Genomic DNA, 14,247 nt, shown 5'->3' with positions numbered 1-14,247 from the left:
CAGCTTGTGGCGGGGTGTCCCAGAGACCACTTGGATAGAAGCTGGAGGTTTAGGAAGGAGAGGACGATTGGTAATAGACCAGTGTAGTAGAAAGCGCAAGCAACAGCTCTAGTGCCCTGGCGTCCCTGTCAGCAAAAAGCAAACCTGTGCCTCTTACTCCCAGAACAGTGCCTGGAAAGCCGCCTGGTCTTCTTGTTACACTTTTGCAAAAGCAAGTTGGTTTACTATAATCTAATAAATTTGTTGGAAGCCTCTTAGACAGTGGATGAGGGAGAGAGTGGGAGGGGGGACGGAGTGTATTATTGTCAGCAGATGGGCTTCCACTATACTCTCTCCCGTCTGGGGTCAAGCAGCAGGCAGGGCAGAAGGTACAATGGCCAACAAGATTGTTCCAGTAACTGGATAATAGGAGCTGCTGGAGAGCTATGCAGTGCTTCCACTTTCAGCTGTGCACACTGGGAGCTGAGTGCTGTGCATTTTGCAGAGTAGAGCCCATTTAATGTCTCACTCGAGAGGGTAGGGGGACAAAATGGATGTCCTAGATTAGATAGACAAAATAGGTGACTTTGACAGAAAATTTAAATTATGTAAAAGAAACATTTGGGGACCAATTTCAAACAGGTGTTTGTTTAGGACAAGCCCTTTGATTTGGCAGCAGAATTTGAATTTTGTGCTTATGCAGAAATGCATTGTCCCTGGGCTCTAAATGATTTATTATACCTAAGAAAAATGTTGGCATGCATTTACTTCTAGATACACGTGCATACATGGGTAAAGAGAAAACGATTGTACTACTACAGAGGAATTCTGGATAATCTATTTCTTCAGCACAATGACACTGAGTCCACACCTTACACTCCTTTCATATCTATTCTCCCTCCCTCCATCTCTCCAAACAATTGTCTATTTTCTGTAAGCAGGGTGCATTGTGGGGTGCTCCAAAGTCCACTCAAGTCAACGGAGAGACTCCATGGGCTTTGGATTAGGCCACATATGAACATTACCTTGGGGCCATTGTTTCCTCTCCTCCTCCAAGCAGTTAACTAGCTTTCATGAAAGTCATCCTTCAGTGTCTTTCAGCTGCAATTACTAGAGAGTTAGAAGGGAGGGAACATTTGGGACAAATAATGGTTGCAGCTTAGAGAAAAGGTTAATGGTTTAAACATTAAACAATAGGGAAATCAATGGAAGAGACAGGAGAAGAGGAAACAAAAGAGTGGCAAGAACAGAAGGAAATACCAGGGAGTGACAAGAGGAGAAAGTGGGAAGGAAAAATGGAGTGACAATGGACAGAAGGGAGGGACATGCATGAAAAGGGAAGAATAAGAGTAGAAAACAGAGATCTGCATGGAGTGGATAGGATAATTTTCACCACTGACTCAAGTTAATGGAAAAACTTGTCAGCTAACCAAGTTGAAACCTTGTGCATGGCTAACACATCTTAGAAGGGCAGCATGCAAGGTCACACTGCACTCCACACTTGCACTGAAAATAACAGATGTCTATTTGTCATTTTGAGGAAAGCAAGCAAATCTTTGGTTGATTGCTGATGTTCAAAGAAGGAGAATTGGTGTATGGGGATGAGAGATGAATCATGAAATCAAGGCTCCCTGCCAGTTTCTTCTCTTTCCATCCCAGTTTGGACTTTAGGACTCTCGATAACCCCCAAAGCGTTATCAGCTCATTTCTCCTCAGCACCCTGCATCTGTTGCAAATTGTTGCATTTATAATGATTACGCTTACCCTTGAGTATTCAGACAGACATCCTCATACCTGTGTAACTAGACTATAGAGCAAGTGTATAAAGTGCAGCAGCAGATCTTTGAAGATATGTGTCTGTGCACCTGAGAGGAGAGTTGAGACAATAGTTGTTACCACCACAAATTAAAACACTGTAGACAAGAGCAGCACAGTATAGGTCACTGTGTTCCAAACTGTGGTCTGTGAAGAGCTGGCCGGCTTCAGGGGGCTGGCGTTCCTGCTTATTTCCAGTTAATTTCACAGGTATCCAAGCTCTTAATTGCAAAGAAGTGCCTGGAGTCATATAAAGCATAAAACATTACATCATCCCTTTGAAAGTTTTCTACAAAGAATAGCATATGCTCTCCTACACTGTAGGCAAAATATTCCTTTATTTGTGCAATGATCATGCCTGTAAGGCTAAAGAGAAACTAACTGAGGCAGCCAAGAATCGAAGAAAGTTCAGAGCTGAAATATTAGCTCGCTAATATTTTTTCCTTCCCTTATATGGAATCAGACATTGGGCCATGCTTTGTTCTTGTACAAGGTGTAACAGAGCAGAATTAGGTCCATTTTCTTTCTTTACTTAAGAATCTTCACAACTGGGGAAGTGGAGGAGGTATCTTAGAGCCCCACTAATTTCTCCTCAGCTACCCTAAATTGAAAAATCTGTCCCGAATGTACAGTAGAGTCATTTTCATTCTAATGAAAGGAACTATCATAAAATGAAAAAGTAGACCCAAATGACTGTAAATTCATCTTGAAACTTTATTATTACTCTATTTATTTATTTATTTATTATTCCCTAGTCCCCGTTATGCTAGATGCTGCACAAACACAAATGAAGACATGGTCCCTGCCCCCAAAGAATTTATAGTCTAAGAATTACAGTTTTATAATCTGCCTTCCTTGCATGCCCTGCCAATCAGGGCTCATGAATAGATCTCTCTGTAAGTTTTTAACTATATTCTTTATTTGCTTAACAGAATGAAAATGCAGAAAATGTAAACCAGCACATAAAAAGTTTGCTTTGTACACCAATAAAAAATGGGAAGAAGAATAAAGTGATAGGTATTACCATTTTGATTTGTTTACATTTCTACTTGCACACTGCATGCCCAGTCCTTAAACAAAATATCATAACATACGTCTAACTGTTGTCTTTATGTGAGATAAAAATGTATTGATATTATACTCCTGATATAGTAACTATGTAGGATTTTTTTGGATACTTGTGTATAATTGCTATACAGAAGTATTTCTGTACTCCAGAGTAAAATCTCAGCAACATGAAATCTAAAATCACAAGAGAAAATCCTTAAGCACAATGAAATAGTCATCACGATTTTAATCCAGGGCACCATCATACTCCTGTCTGTCATTTTTTTACCTACTATAGGTGAAAAAATACCAATAACACCTCAATTATTTTTTTCTACTTTTTCTATTTATCTCCTTTGTGCGCCTGACAGTGCTCTGTTGCTAATTATTTCCATGGTATCCCCTGTAGACAGTCAGAGTTCCTTGTTCTTCTTATGGGTCTTTTGCATGGCAATAAGTAAGAGAAAAGCTTTTCTTTAAAAAAAAAATATAAAAGCCTGAGACACCTGGCATATAGACTAAGGGGAAGAAGAAGCACCTAAAACTACTTTTCTTTTATATTTTATTTAGATTTCGTGTTGATAGTTACTTTTTAACATTTACACATGCTCCATTAATGTAACAAATTATTATGTTAAAATTCCAGTCTAATCAATATTGTATTGAGGAACAGGAAGGACAGTGTATGGGATGTACTGTCTAATCATCCAACTCATTTGTGCCACTCAGCTGGTGCAAAGAGGCCAGAACTGATTACAACTGGTCAGCTGAAAATCCCCTTGTTGGAGGGGAATGCCCAGGAGATGTTAAGTGTGCTAATGTTGAAATCTTCACTTGTCAACAACTGTTCTGGCATGGGGGCATTTTGGGGACAAGGTGGAGCTGCACCCATTAAATATCCAGCATCAGTGGGGCAAGCTGGAGCTGCTCTAACACTCATCAGGGGTATGACAGACTGGCCTGATTACAGATCTGGAAATGGTTCTGAGAAAGCCCCCACACCCAGAGCAGGAAGCAGAGCTCAACCACAAGAGTGAAACCCTAAGGGTCAAACATGAATTTCTTCTAAGTCCTTACACAGAAGAATTCTCATTTTCCTCAATGGGGGTTTGGACTGATTGATTGGCATTCACTTGGGTAAAAGCTCAACCAAACCTAAGGAAGAGCCTCAGGATCTCCTCCATAGGCATTTCACTAGTCCAGACTGGGAGTAAAGATGTATTTTTAAAACAACTAACATTTTAAAACTTTAATGTGGACATAGAAAGATTTATTGTAACAGGTCAAGGTGGTCTCTAGTGGGTAGCCTGGGGTTCATCTCAACTAACATACCTGTTAAAATACAGCTGGCAGTGCATATTGGGATTTAGGTAACTTGGAAGGCTTTGTATAGATTTTTGTATACAGCATACATGATTATGGGAAAATAATGGATAGGATTCTGGGTGGCACCTCTAAGAGGAGCAGCACCAAACTTGCAGCCCAAGGGATGTGGGAAGCTATGGTGGTTTTAAGCCACAATGTGGGTCTTGATATAATGTAGACTGCCTTGGAGGTCTATATAAGTTATGACAGCCTCCCTATGGACTGAAGCCCTACATGTGATGACCCTGCCCCTGATGTGTCCCTCCTGTCCCCAGCCCCGCCCCCATCACACTCTCTACTACCAGGGTTACAAGGGAGTTCTCTGACAGCTGTTTTCCTCAGCTGTTTTCCTCAATTCCTGCATCAAGAGAATCCTCCCCATGCCAGATCTGGGCCCCGCCCCCATCACACTCTCTACTACCAGGGTTACAAGGGAGTTCTCTGACAGCTGTTTTCCTCAGCTGTTTTCCTCAATTCCTGCATCAAGAGAATCCTCCCCATGCCAGATCTGGGCCCCGCCCCCATCACACTCTCTACTACCAGGGTTACAAGGGAGTTCTCTGACAGCTGTTTTCCTCAGCTGTTTTCCTCAGTTCCTGCATCAAGAGAATCCTCCCCATGCCAGATCTGGACCCCGCCCCCATCACACTCTCTACTACTACTGAAATAAGAACAAAAATAAGCCGGGTTTTATTTATAATTTTTGTTGCATTTCGTCATGGTGGTCAGAATGTTTCTTTGTGTTAGTAAAGAAGCAAGCACCAGGAAATGTTGATTTGGAAGTTAAAATGAAAATATTTAAAATATGATAATTTATCTTCTGCCACTTTCTCATTTCCCTAATGAGTTTTTACCCTGAGATTAACAAGGGCAGCTCATGTTCTCACAGTTTTTTCCCTGTATCCTGCAGATTACTTATACGGCTCTCAGAGCACTGACCCACAGTGTCTGCCCATCCTTACTCTTTCTAGGATTCTATTGCTTCTGTGACAGCACAGTGGCAATGCTGTCATTGGTCCTGTAGGGTAACATTTTCGAAAGCATCTAATTTCAAAAGAGACTAAAAGAGGCATCTAGGACCTTAAGGTCTGTTGACTGTCAAACAGGATTTCAGTTCCTATATGCAAGTCACTTTTTTGAAAGTGGAACTTCAATTCATACAGTGCATCTGCACTTTGAGCTGGAGGTGTAATTTCCAGCTTTGGTAGACATACATATGTTAGCTTTGATTGAACTAGGGATCTAAAAATAACAGTTTAGCTGTAGCAGGATGGGCTAGCCACCTGAGTAAGTATATAAGGAAAATACTCTGGACAGCTAGCCTGTCCCACCACCCACATTACCACAGCCACACTTCGGTTTTTGGCATGCTAATTTGATCAAAGTGAGTGCATGTACGCTACCCCAGCTGGGCATTCCACCTCCAGCTTGAAGTGTGAATGTACCCTAAAGTCACTTTGGAGCTTTTTAAAATGTTATCCCTGGTCTGTAGATTTGCAGGGTTAGAAACCATGTATATGTGCCTTTTCCAGCAGCAAGAAGTTACCCAAGACTATATAATGAGGACAGATTCTGTCTCATAGAATCATAGACTTAAGGTCAGAAAGGACCATTATGATCATCTAGTCTGACCCCCTGCACAATGCAGGCCACAGAATCTCACCCACCCACTCCTGTAACAAACCCCTAACCTATGTCTGAGTTACTAAAGTCATCAAATCATGGTTTAAAGACCTCAAGGTGCAGAGAATCCTCCAGCAAGTGACCCATGCCCTACGCTGCAGAGAAAGGTGAAAAACCTCCATGGCGCTCATAGTCATCCTGTGATCAACCAAACTGTCATGTGTTGGTTTCTGACAGCAGTTGTCATCCAGCTTCCTATTTCTCAACCACCCCCACCACTGAATTCTGCAGAATCCCAAGTGTGTGTTGTTTTGTGGAAGGGTTTCCAATGACTACATTTGGGAAATGGGGGAATACTTCATAGTCAGCGCTCCTAGCTCCATATGTATTTTTGGGCTTCATTTAATGGAGACAGATTGTTCTTAGCCGCCAGCTCCATGTAGCTGATGAAAACAGAAGGTCCTCAGAGAGAAATTATCTTTAACTTGTCTAGTTCTCAGGATTTACATTTTATACCAGCTGCTTTTATGGGACTGTAGTGCACTGGATGATCTCTTGTTTTGAATACTCTACCGATGCACAGAAGGTTGAGTTGAAGATTGAAATGATTTGGGCACAAGTAGGAATTTTTCACTGTGCTTGTTGCTCTACGACAGACTTTTAACTCCTCAGACAGGTTTTTCTATTGTTGTTTGCTGTTTAAATTCATGATTAAACATCTCAGGCAGGCTGCATTATGTAGGTATATTTTTATTTTTAAGCTAAACGTCTCTGATAAGAACAGTAAATTTTTCTGGGAGATCAGTTTTCTCCATCTGCAACACAGGAAGAAAACCTTTCTGTTTGGTCTCTTTTGAACCTGCATACCCTTTATGTGCTGAGAGCAGTATAGAAACCTTCTGTGGTTTTATAAGTATGTCCCAAAAAAGAATTTGGGCTCCTTTAATTCTGATGTGCATGGAACTATTGATGCCTCATGGGAGAACTTTTGAAAAACATTCTAGAGAGTGCTTTCGCTTATATATCATGCAGGATATTTACTGTAATTCTCTCCCCCTGTTTTTATTAATAGAGTCATTTACATGAAAACAACATCTATGTTTTTCAGAGTTCATCTGATCTCCTGGTTTAGTCACTGCTGGAAGTCATCATCCCCTATTCATTACATCACAGTTGCTATGGAAATGATTATAATGTCATAAACAGCACTAAACAGAGAGCTGAAAGTGAGATCCATGAGATTGTCCCACACCCTCAAGAGAGTCTAATGATAGATCAGTTCCTCTTCCACAGAGGGAAACAGTCCATTTCCCAGTGAATTCTTATTCGTTGTTGCATATTATCTATAAAGCTGTAGTGCTGAAAGGTCCCAATGAGGGATCAGTGAATCACTGTGCTAGGCACCATATTCCTACATCACAAAAAGACAGATTTTGCCCCAAAGAGTTTATAATTCAATTGCAACATTCCTACTGATCTCTGTGAGAGCAGGATCTGGTCTGGGAGAATTTCCCATAATAGGGCATATTTGGCAAAAAAGGGACACTGTTACTGTGCTATAAGTAGATTGGAAACTGTTCTGTTTACAGAACCTTTACATTTCAAAGAACTCATTCCATATGTAGGTGCAGCAATCATTTTGTTCTCAGAGTTGCTATAGACTGTTACAGAGAAGACACATCAAGACTTTGATCTTTCTTGTTGTTTTTCCTTAATGTAAAATGAGTAATTTTAGACCATAAGTGTAGATTGCTAGCAATGGTGGGAATTTTCTGTAAACATTCCATAGTGTAGGGAAGGCCTTAAAAAGGTGCTGATTACACCCGCTCTCGATATAGTTGCAAAATTGTTTCCATTATACTTCCCACCCCACCCCCACTCCCCTTTTCAGAAGCTGAGAGCAGCTCTGGCATTGTTGAGGCTCTGACCCTAAGACTGCATATTATAAGAAACAAAAAGCGAGGGATCCAAATTCTGCTCCCATTTACAGTGGTGTAATTCCAGAAGCAAGAAAATGCAAAAGTTACAGTTCCAATAGCAGTGTTAGTTGGGTGTCACCTAAAATAGTGTTTTGTATTCTTGTTTTATTGGTGAAGTATATAGTTTAATATATTATTGTTTAAAATGTTGTGTGGCATAAAAAGCACAGCATATGCAATATGACAAAACTATATCTTCAATCATAATTTTTGCATTTCCTAATTCATTATAATTTTTAATTGTTCATCTGTAACTTTCCAGTGGCATAATTCTTTACATTTGATCAGGCAAGTGTTTGCCCTCATAGTCAAAAATGTTAGAGGCATATACACAGAAAGTTCTGTGTGTATATTACTGAATAAAGTCAGTAGAACTTGGTGATAACATCTATAGCTGTTTATTTTTAATAATAAGCCATCTGCAGTTAGGGCTTGATCCAAACCCAACTGAAGTCAACAGGAGGCTTTCCAGTGACTTACATGGGCTTTGATCGGGCCCTTTATTGGAGAGACCACATCTCCATAGAACAGTGGTGGGCAACCTGCGGCCCATGGGCCGCACGCAGCTCATCAGGGTAATCTGCTGGTGGGCCATGAGACAGTGTTTATATTGACTGTCTACAGGCATGGCTGCCCGCAGCTCCCAGTGACCATGGTTCGCTGTTCCCAGCCAATGGGAGCTGCAGGAAGTGGCAGCCACCACACCCCTGTGGCCCGCGTTGCTTCCTGCAGCTCTCATTGGGAACGGCAAACTGCGGCCACTGGGAGCTGCGGGCAGCCGTGCCTGTGGATGGTCAATGTAAACACTGTCTCGCGGCCCACCAACAGATTACCCTTGACGGGTCGCAGTTTGCCCACAACTGCCATAGATCCTAGCAAGCACACTTGAACTTTGAGCCTGAACTTGAAATATTTTCTGTTTAGTTTTTTTTTTAACTTTCCGGTACTGTTTCAAATAAGGAAGTGCAAACTTTATGTGCCACTATCCTGACATTCAAAACTGTTCTTTTGGCATGGTTACAAAAATCTAATTAGCCTCTGACTTAATCCCTAAAGACAATTTGTCCTTCAATCTAAAGTACTTTTAACAATAAGTCAAGAAGAAAACTGCCCTGTAGAATTTTGCAAGATAATGCAAGCTATACAGAGCTACATATCTGCATTGTAGATCTTAATGAATACTTGTAAATCCACAGAACAACATATAGTAGTGTAGTTTTTATTCTTTGGCATATGAAAATAAATCTAGTAAAGTCCTTTTACAGCATTCTGATTTGTGTCCTGTATATATTTGTTTTAAAAATACATTGATTATTTGTTTTATAGACTATAAGAATTCAGAGAGCCAATGTCTTGTTCTGTTTTGTTTCATATAAGTGTGGTATTTTAGCAATTGCTATATTACTTCTTTTTATTCCTGTGACCTGATGTAGGGGTTTGTCAGCTTGTAAATAAGATGGAAGAAAACTTGGGCAAAATCAAGGCTTTCAACAGAAATGATGAACAGTTTCTGGAAGCCTTTGTCATCTTTTGTGGCTTGGGGATCCAAAATACACAGATGTATGAAGTTGTGGAGAGAGCCATGGCCAAGCAGATGGTGACATTAGAGGTGAGCTCAAAATCTAGGCAATCCTTATTTGGCTCAGTATATAATCTAATTTTGGTCCAAATTCTGCTTTCCCTACTCACAACCTAAAACTACTCAGATGAGTAAAGTGAACAGAATTTGCCCCCCTGCATTAACAGGAACTACACTTATTTGCTGCTTGTTTCCATATTTGAATGCATAGTATTTTATGTGTTGTTGTATTTTAACTGCACTCATGGGATCCAGTGAGTCTGTCTTCCCTAAACACCAGGCTGCACACTGACTACAGTGATCAACACAGTTGGTTTGTGCAATTGCACAGAAAGAGGAAATGGTGTGGAGGATTAGGGGTGTCCTCTTTGTTTTGAGGTTTTCTGTGATGATTTTGGCTCAGTTCTTTAGACAAACCAGCATATACAATAACAGCAGGATTACTGTAGGCTTTCTGCAACTTCCTTGAACTCCATTAAAGTATATTAAGCATGAATGTCATCTGGCCTAGCCTTTGAATTGTTTACTGTTAGGTTTAATGACCGTGGTGTTAAAGGAGGTTCTAGCATGATATGCTGAATTACTTGGAAGATAACTGTAAGCCTGAAACTTAAATTTTGTAGACTTTGGATCTGTCCAATATGTAAATAAGAGTGTTTGCAAAATTTTTAAAATGTGGATTATGTACCCAATAGCTTCTAAAGGAAACATTACAACTCTCATTTAAACATGTAGTTAGTCGCTTCAAGTGGGGCACATGATAACCGTACTGTCAAGTAATTTCAGTGCTTTTTAAAAACAAGGTTGGGTGGTTTATTTACATGTCACATTAGTGACTCTGCTGGTTTATCATTTAAAAAATAAAATTCTTTAGAGGCTGTAAAAAATGTATCTCTCAAAAAAAGCCAGAGTTGGTCTGTTAGTTGCACATATGTTTAAACCAACTCAACACAGTAGCATTCTCCTCTCTTTTATTCTCACAAATAAAAAATAATATATGGGTTGTTGGGTTTTTTTGTTTTTGTTTTGTTTTGTTAATTTAAAACAAAAATATTTTCTCCTGGACTGAAACACCTTCTTCCAAATTTTATCCAGGATGGATTTTTCTTTAATGTCTGAGTTATACACCCATGAAAGAAAGGGACTTATTTTGGGAACAGTGTCATCCTATAGTTTATAGCTGTGCTGTGATATATTTGTCTTTGAAAGGAGGCATGAAAGCTTTCCCAAAAGAAAGGGGTTTTGGTGGTTTATTTTATTCTTATTTTAGATCAGAGCTCTTTGTGCATTTATAAATTTTCTTGGTCTGGCTATATCAAGAAGCCACTGTGATGAGCATTCCTATGCTCATGCAGAGCTTCATTAAAGTCAGTACATTGCACGCATAATTTCAACCTTTATTTCTTAAAAAAAAAAAATTCAGTTGCTTTTACATTGTATGCTTTTATTTGTACTTAGGTTTCTTCATTCCTTATCCCATAGGTCCTCTCATATCACGCTTCAGCCACTGAGGAGGAAACAAGGGAGCTGCAGGTAACAGCGGTAATAGCATTTTTAAATAATAGTAAAAACACATTCTTAATATATGGAGCAATGAAAGATGGTCCAATGTGCAGGGTAACGTTTTCAAAAGTGCTTATGTTAGTTAGGTGTCTTAAGTTACAATGAAAATAAATCTGTTGCTGAGTTTCATTGGTGTATCATGGGTAAGGCTATGTTTTAGTCACAGGTATTTTTAGTGAAAGTCATGGACAGGTCATGGGCAGTAAACAAAAATTCATGGCCCATGACCTGTCCATGACTTTTACTATATACCCCTAACTAAAACTTGGGTGAGGGGGCTGTGGGTGGTGGGGAGGCTGGCCTGGGACCCCTGCTGGTGCTGAGGGGGAAGTGGGTGATGCAGCCTGGGACCCCCCCGCTGGTGTTGGGGGGAGCATGCAGTGGCATGCAGCCCAGGACTGGCCCCTTCACTTAGGAGCTGCAGGGACATGCCAGTGGGAGCCGGGGAGCCGCTCCACTCTGAAGTGAGTGCCGCCCTGCACCCCAATCCCCTGCCCCTAGCCCTGAGCCCTCTCCCACACACCCAAAATGCTGCTGGTGGCTGCTGCAGAAGTCATGGAGGTCATGGAAAGTCATGGTATCCGTGACCTCTTTGGCAGACACGCAGCCTTAATCATGGGACATGAAAAGACTGCAGTGCATCATGGGAGATGTAGTCTAGCCAGGGAGCTAGGCCCATAGGGAGAATGGGGGCATTGGGGTCTGAAACTACAACTACTGTGAGGCACCATGGCAACTCAGGCAGACGCAGAGTTTAACATTATCCCAGAATGAAATTTTTGATACTTCTGGATCAAAATTTTTGATAACTTTTTATTCCACAAAATGTTTTATATTTCAAGTTTTCATCTGCTTTGAGATGAAAACAAATGTTGAAATATCAGAATTTACACAGGACAGAAATTTTGTTTTTCTATCATCTCCTATCTAAATAGTAATCATGGGGTATTATAATTAATGTATTCCCCTCCTTTGCTCATTGTGTACTTCTGTAGTTAATATCCACTACCCTATGCATCTAGTAGGTCAAGACATGTTTCAGTCTCACTCCTCCTGTTCTGGGACATATTGCTGATGCCCACTGTTTGTTCTTCCCTGTAGATCTCAGTCACCGCGTCTTCATTATAAAATTGAAGCTTGTTATCATTAGGTATACTTCTAACTTATCTAAGGCCATCCATCTCTCTCTTTTCCCTTCTTCTCTCTTCTGTGTCTGATACAGTACTCCTGGCTTTGATACCTATTGTCCTAGTCCCTAGGAGGCGACAATTGTGTTTTCTTTATTGGCCACACTTTCTTGAGCCACTTTTCTCCAACAGAGATACCACCCAGGAGAACATTCCTTTTCTTTCTAGTGGCTTCCATTTAGGGCTTGCCTCTTGATCACTGATTGGACTGCTGATCTCTACTGGGTTCTTAGTCTGAGGACAGAATACCAACTGCAGGCACAACTGTTAAAACAGTTCTTTTGTGCATTATCTTTTCTTCTTACAGCTTTTAGCTTTCATTTAAGCCACATTCCTCCATCTTTCTTCAGTTCTCATAGCCTCTGCTATGCTCTGCATTGTCTCAAATTGCTTTATCTTTCTTGAAGATCCCTTTTGTCTCTTTCCAGTTTGTCTGTCTTTGTGACTTTCTTCTCATTGACTTAATCTGCCACTCAAACCTTTCAATCCTTCCTCAAAATCAGAGAGGGCAGATTACATTTCAAGATGGGTATCCCTTATGTTCTTTCATTTGTTGCGCATGTCCCCCCACACCAGACTGATTTTGATCCTTTGTTTGCCATTCTTTTTAATTCATCAATGATTGTAAAGTGCTTTGAGAGCATCCGATCGAAAGTGCTATAGAATTGCAGAGTATTATTACTGTTATGGCAAATGGTGTTTCATACTTCGGAATGTCTCTTCATTTCTTGGAAACTTATTGGCCTGGTCAACACTACGCATTTAAACCGAATTTAGCAGCATTAAACCGATTTAACCCTGCGCCCGTCCACACAATGATGCCCTTTATATCGATATAAAGGGCTCTTTAAACCGGTTTCTGTACTCCTCCCCGACAAGAGGAGTAGCGCTGAAATCGGTATTGCCATGTCGGATTAGAGTTAGTGTGGCTGCAAATCGACGGTATTGGCCTCCGGGCGGTATCCCACAGTGCACCATTGTGACCACTCTGGAAAGCAGTCTGAACTCGGATGCACTGGCCAGGTAGACAGGAAGAACCCCGTGAACTTTTGAATTTCATTTCCTGTTTGCCCAGCGTGGAGCTCTGATCAGCACAGGTGGTGATGCAGTCCCAAATGCAAAAAGAGCTCCCAGCAAATGGACCGTATGGGAGAATACTGGAGTCTGATCGCTGTATGGAGAGACAAATCTGTTCTAGGTCAGAGCTCCGTTACAGAAGACAAAATGACAAAGCATTTGAAAAAATCTCCAGGCTATGATAGACAGAGGCCACAGCAGGGACTCAGCACAGTGCTGCGTGACAAGCGTAACGGAAAAGCCAAAGAATCAAATGGATGCTCATGGGAGGGAGGAAGGGGGACTGAGGACTCCAGCTATCCCACAGTCCCCTGCAGTCTCCAAAGCATTTGAATTCTTGGCTGAGCTCCCAATGCCTGAAGGGTCAAAAACATTGTCCCGGGGGTTCAGGGATATATCTCGTCAATTTACCCTCCCTCCCCCATGAAAAGAAAAGGGAAAAAATCGTTTCTTGCCATTTTTCAGTGTCCAACCGTATGTCTACTACATGCTGCTGGGTAAGACGCGGTGCTGCGGCGCTGAACAGCAGCATCCCCTCTTCCTCTTCCTTTTCCTTGATGGCAGACAGGTACAAAATGGTGGAAAACTCGTCAGTCATCCCGTGAGTGCTCCTGGCTGGCCTTGGTGAGGTCGGCTGGGGGCGCCTGGGTAAAAAAATGGGAATGTCTCCCTGTCATCCCCCTTCCTGCAGACGGTACAAAAATGCTGGTTGGGTAACCCGTCCTCATCATAGCAGCTGGAGCTGCAGCTCCCATCAGCCCTTCCCGCCTTTTTCCGTGTCTAAAGAAAAGATTCTGTACTCCCTGGACTATCATAGCAGCGGGAGGCTTGCGTCCTCTCCCCCCTCCACCCTTTAATGTCCTGCCTGGACTATCATAGCAGCTGGAGGCGCCTCCCCCCTCACTTTTATCTCGCTTAAAAAGTCAGTGTTTTCTTATTCCCACATTCTTTATTACTTCATCACACACACAATGGGGGACATTTTGCCACGGTAGCCAGAAAAGAGGGGTGGGGAGGAGGGAAGCAACGGGAC

At 41.5% G+C, this 14,247-nt stretch overlaps 1 protein-coding gene across 5 annotated transcripts in view; it reads left to right on the top strand.

Annotated features, from left to right (window-relative positions):
* PDE5A (phosphodiesterase 5A) overlaps positions 1–14,247 on the top strand; it is a 97,527-nt gene that overhangs the window by 47,978 nt on the left and 35,302 nt on the right. For 4 of the 5 annotated variants that reach the window (XM_032762550.2, XM_032762552.2, XM_032762553.2 and 1 more), the window contains exons 9-11: positions 2,727–2,811; positions 9,242–9,417; positions 10,870–10,929. In XM_032762550.2, the coding sequence (XP_032618441.1) occupies positions 2,727–2,811; positions 9,242–9,417; positions 10,870–10,929 (321 nt within the window). The remainder of the gene's footprint in view (positions 1–2,726; positions 2,812–9,241; positions 9,418–10,869; positions 10,930–14,247) is intronic. The other variant, XM_032762551.2, reaches the window with a different exon arrangement.

This window comes from Chelonoidis abingdonii, chromosome 5, assembly GCF_003597395.2.
Source record: "Chelonoidis abingdonii isolate Lonesome George chromosome 5, CheloAbing_2.0, whole genome shotgun sequence".
In the NCBI taxonomy this organism is placed as follows: domain Eukaryota; kingdom Metazoa; phylum Chordata; order Testudines; family Testudinidae; genus Chelonoidis; species Chelonoidis abingdonii.
Note: the sequence above shows the minus strand (reverse complement) of the source record. Positions and strands in the feature narration are given on the sequence as shown.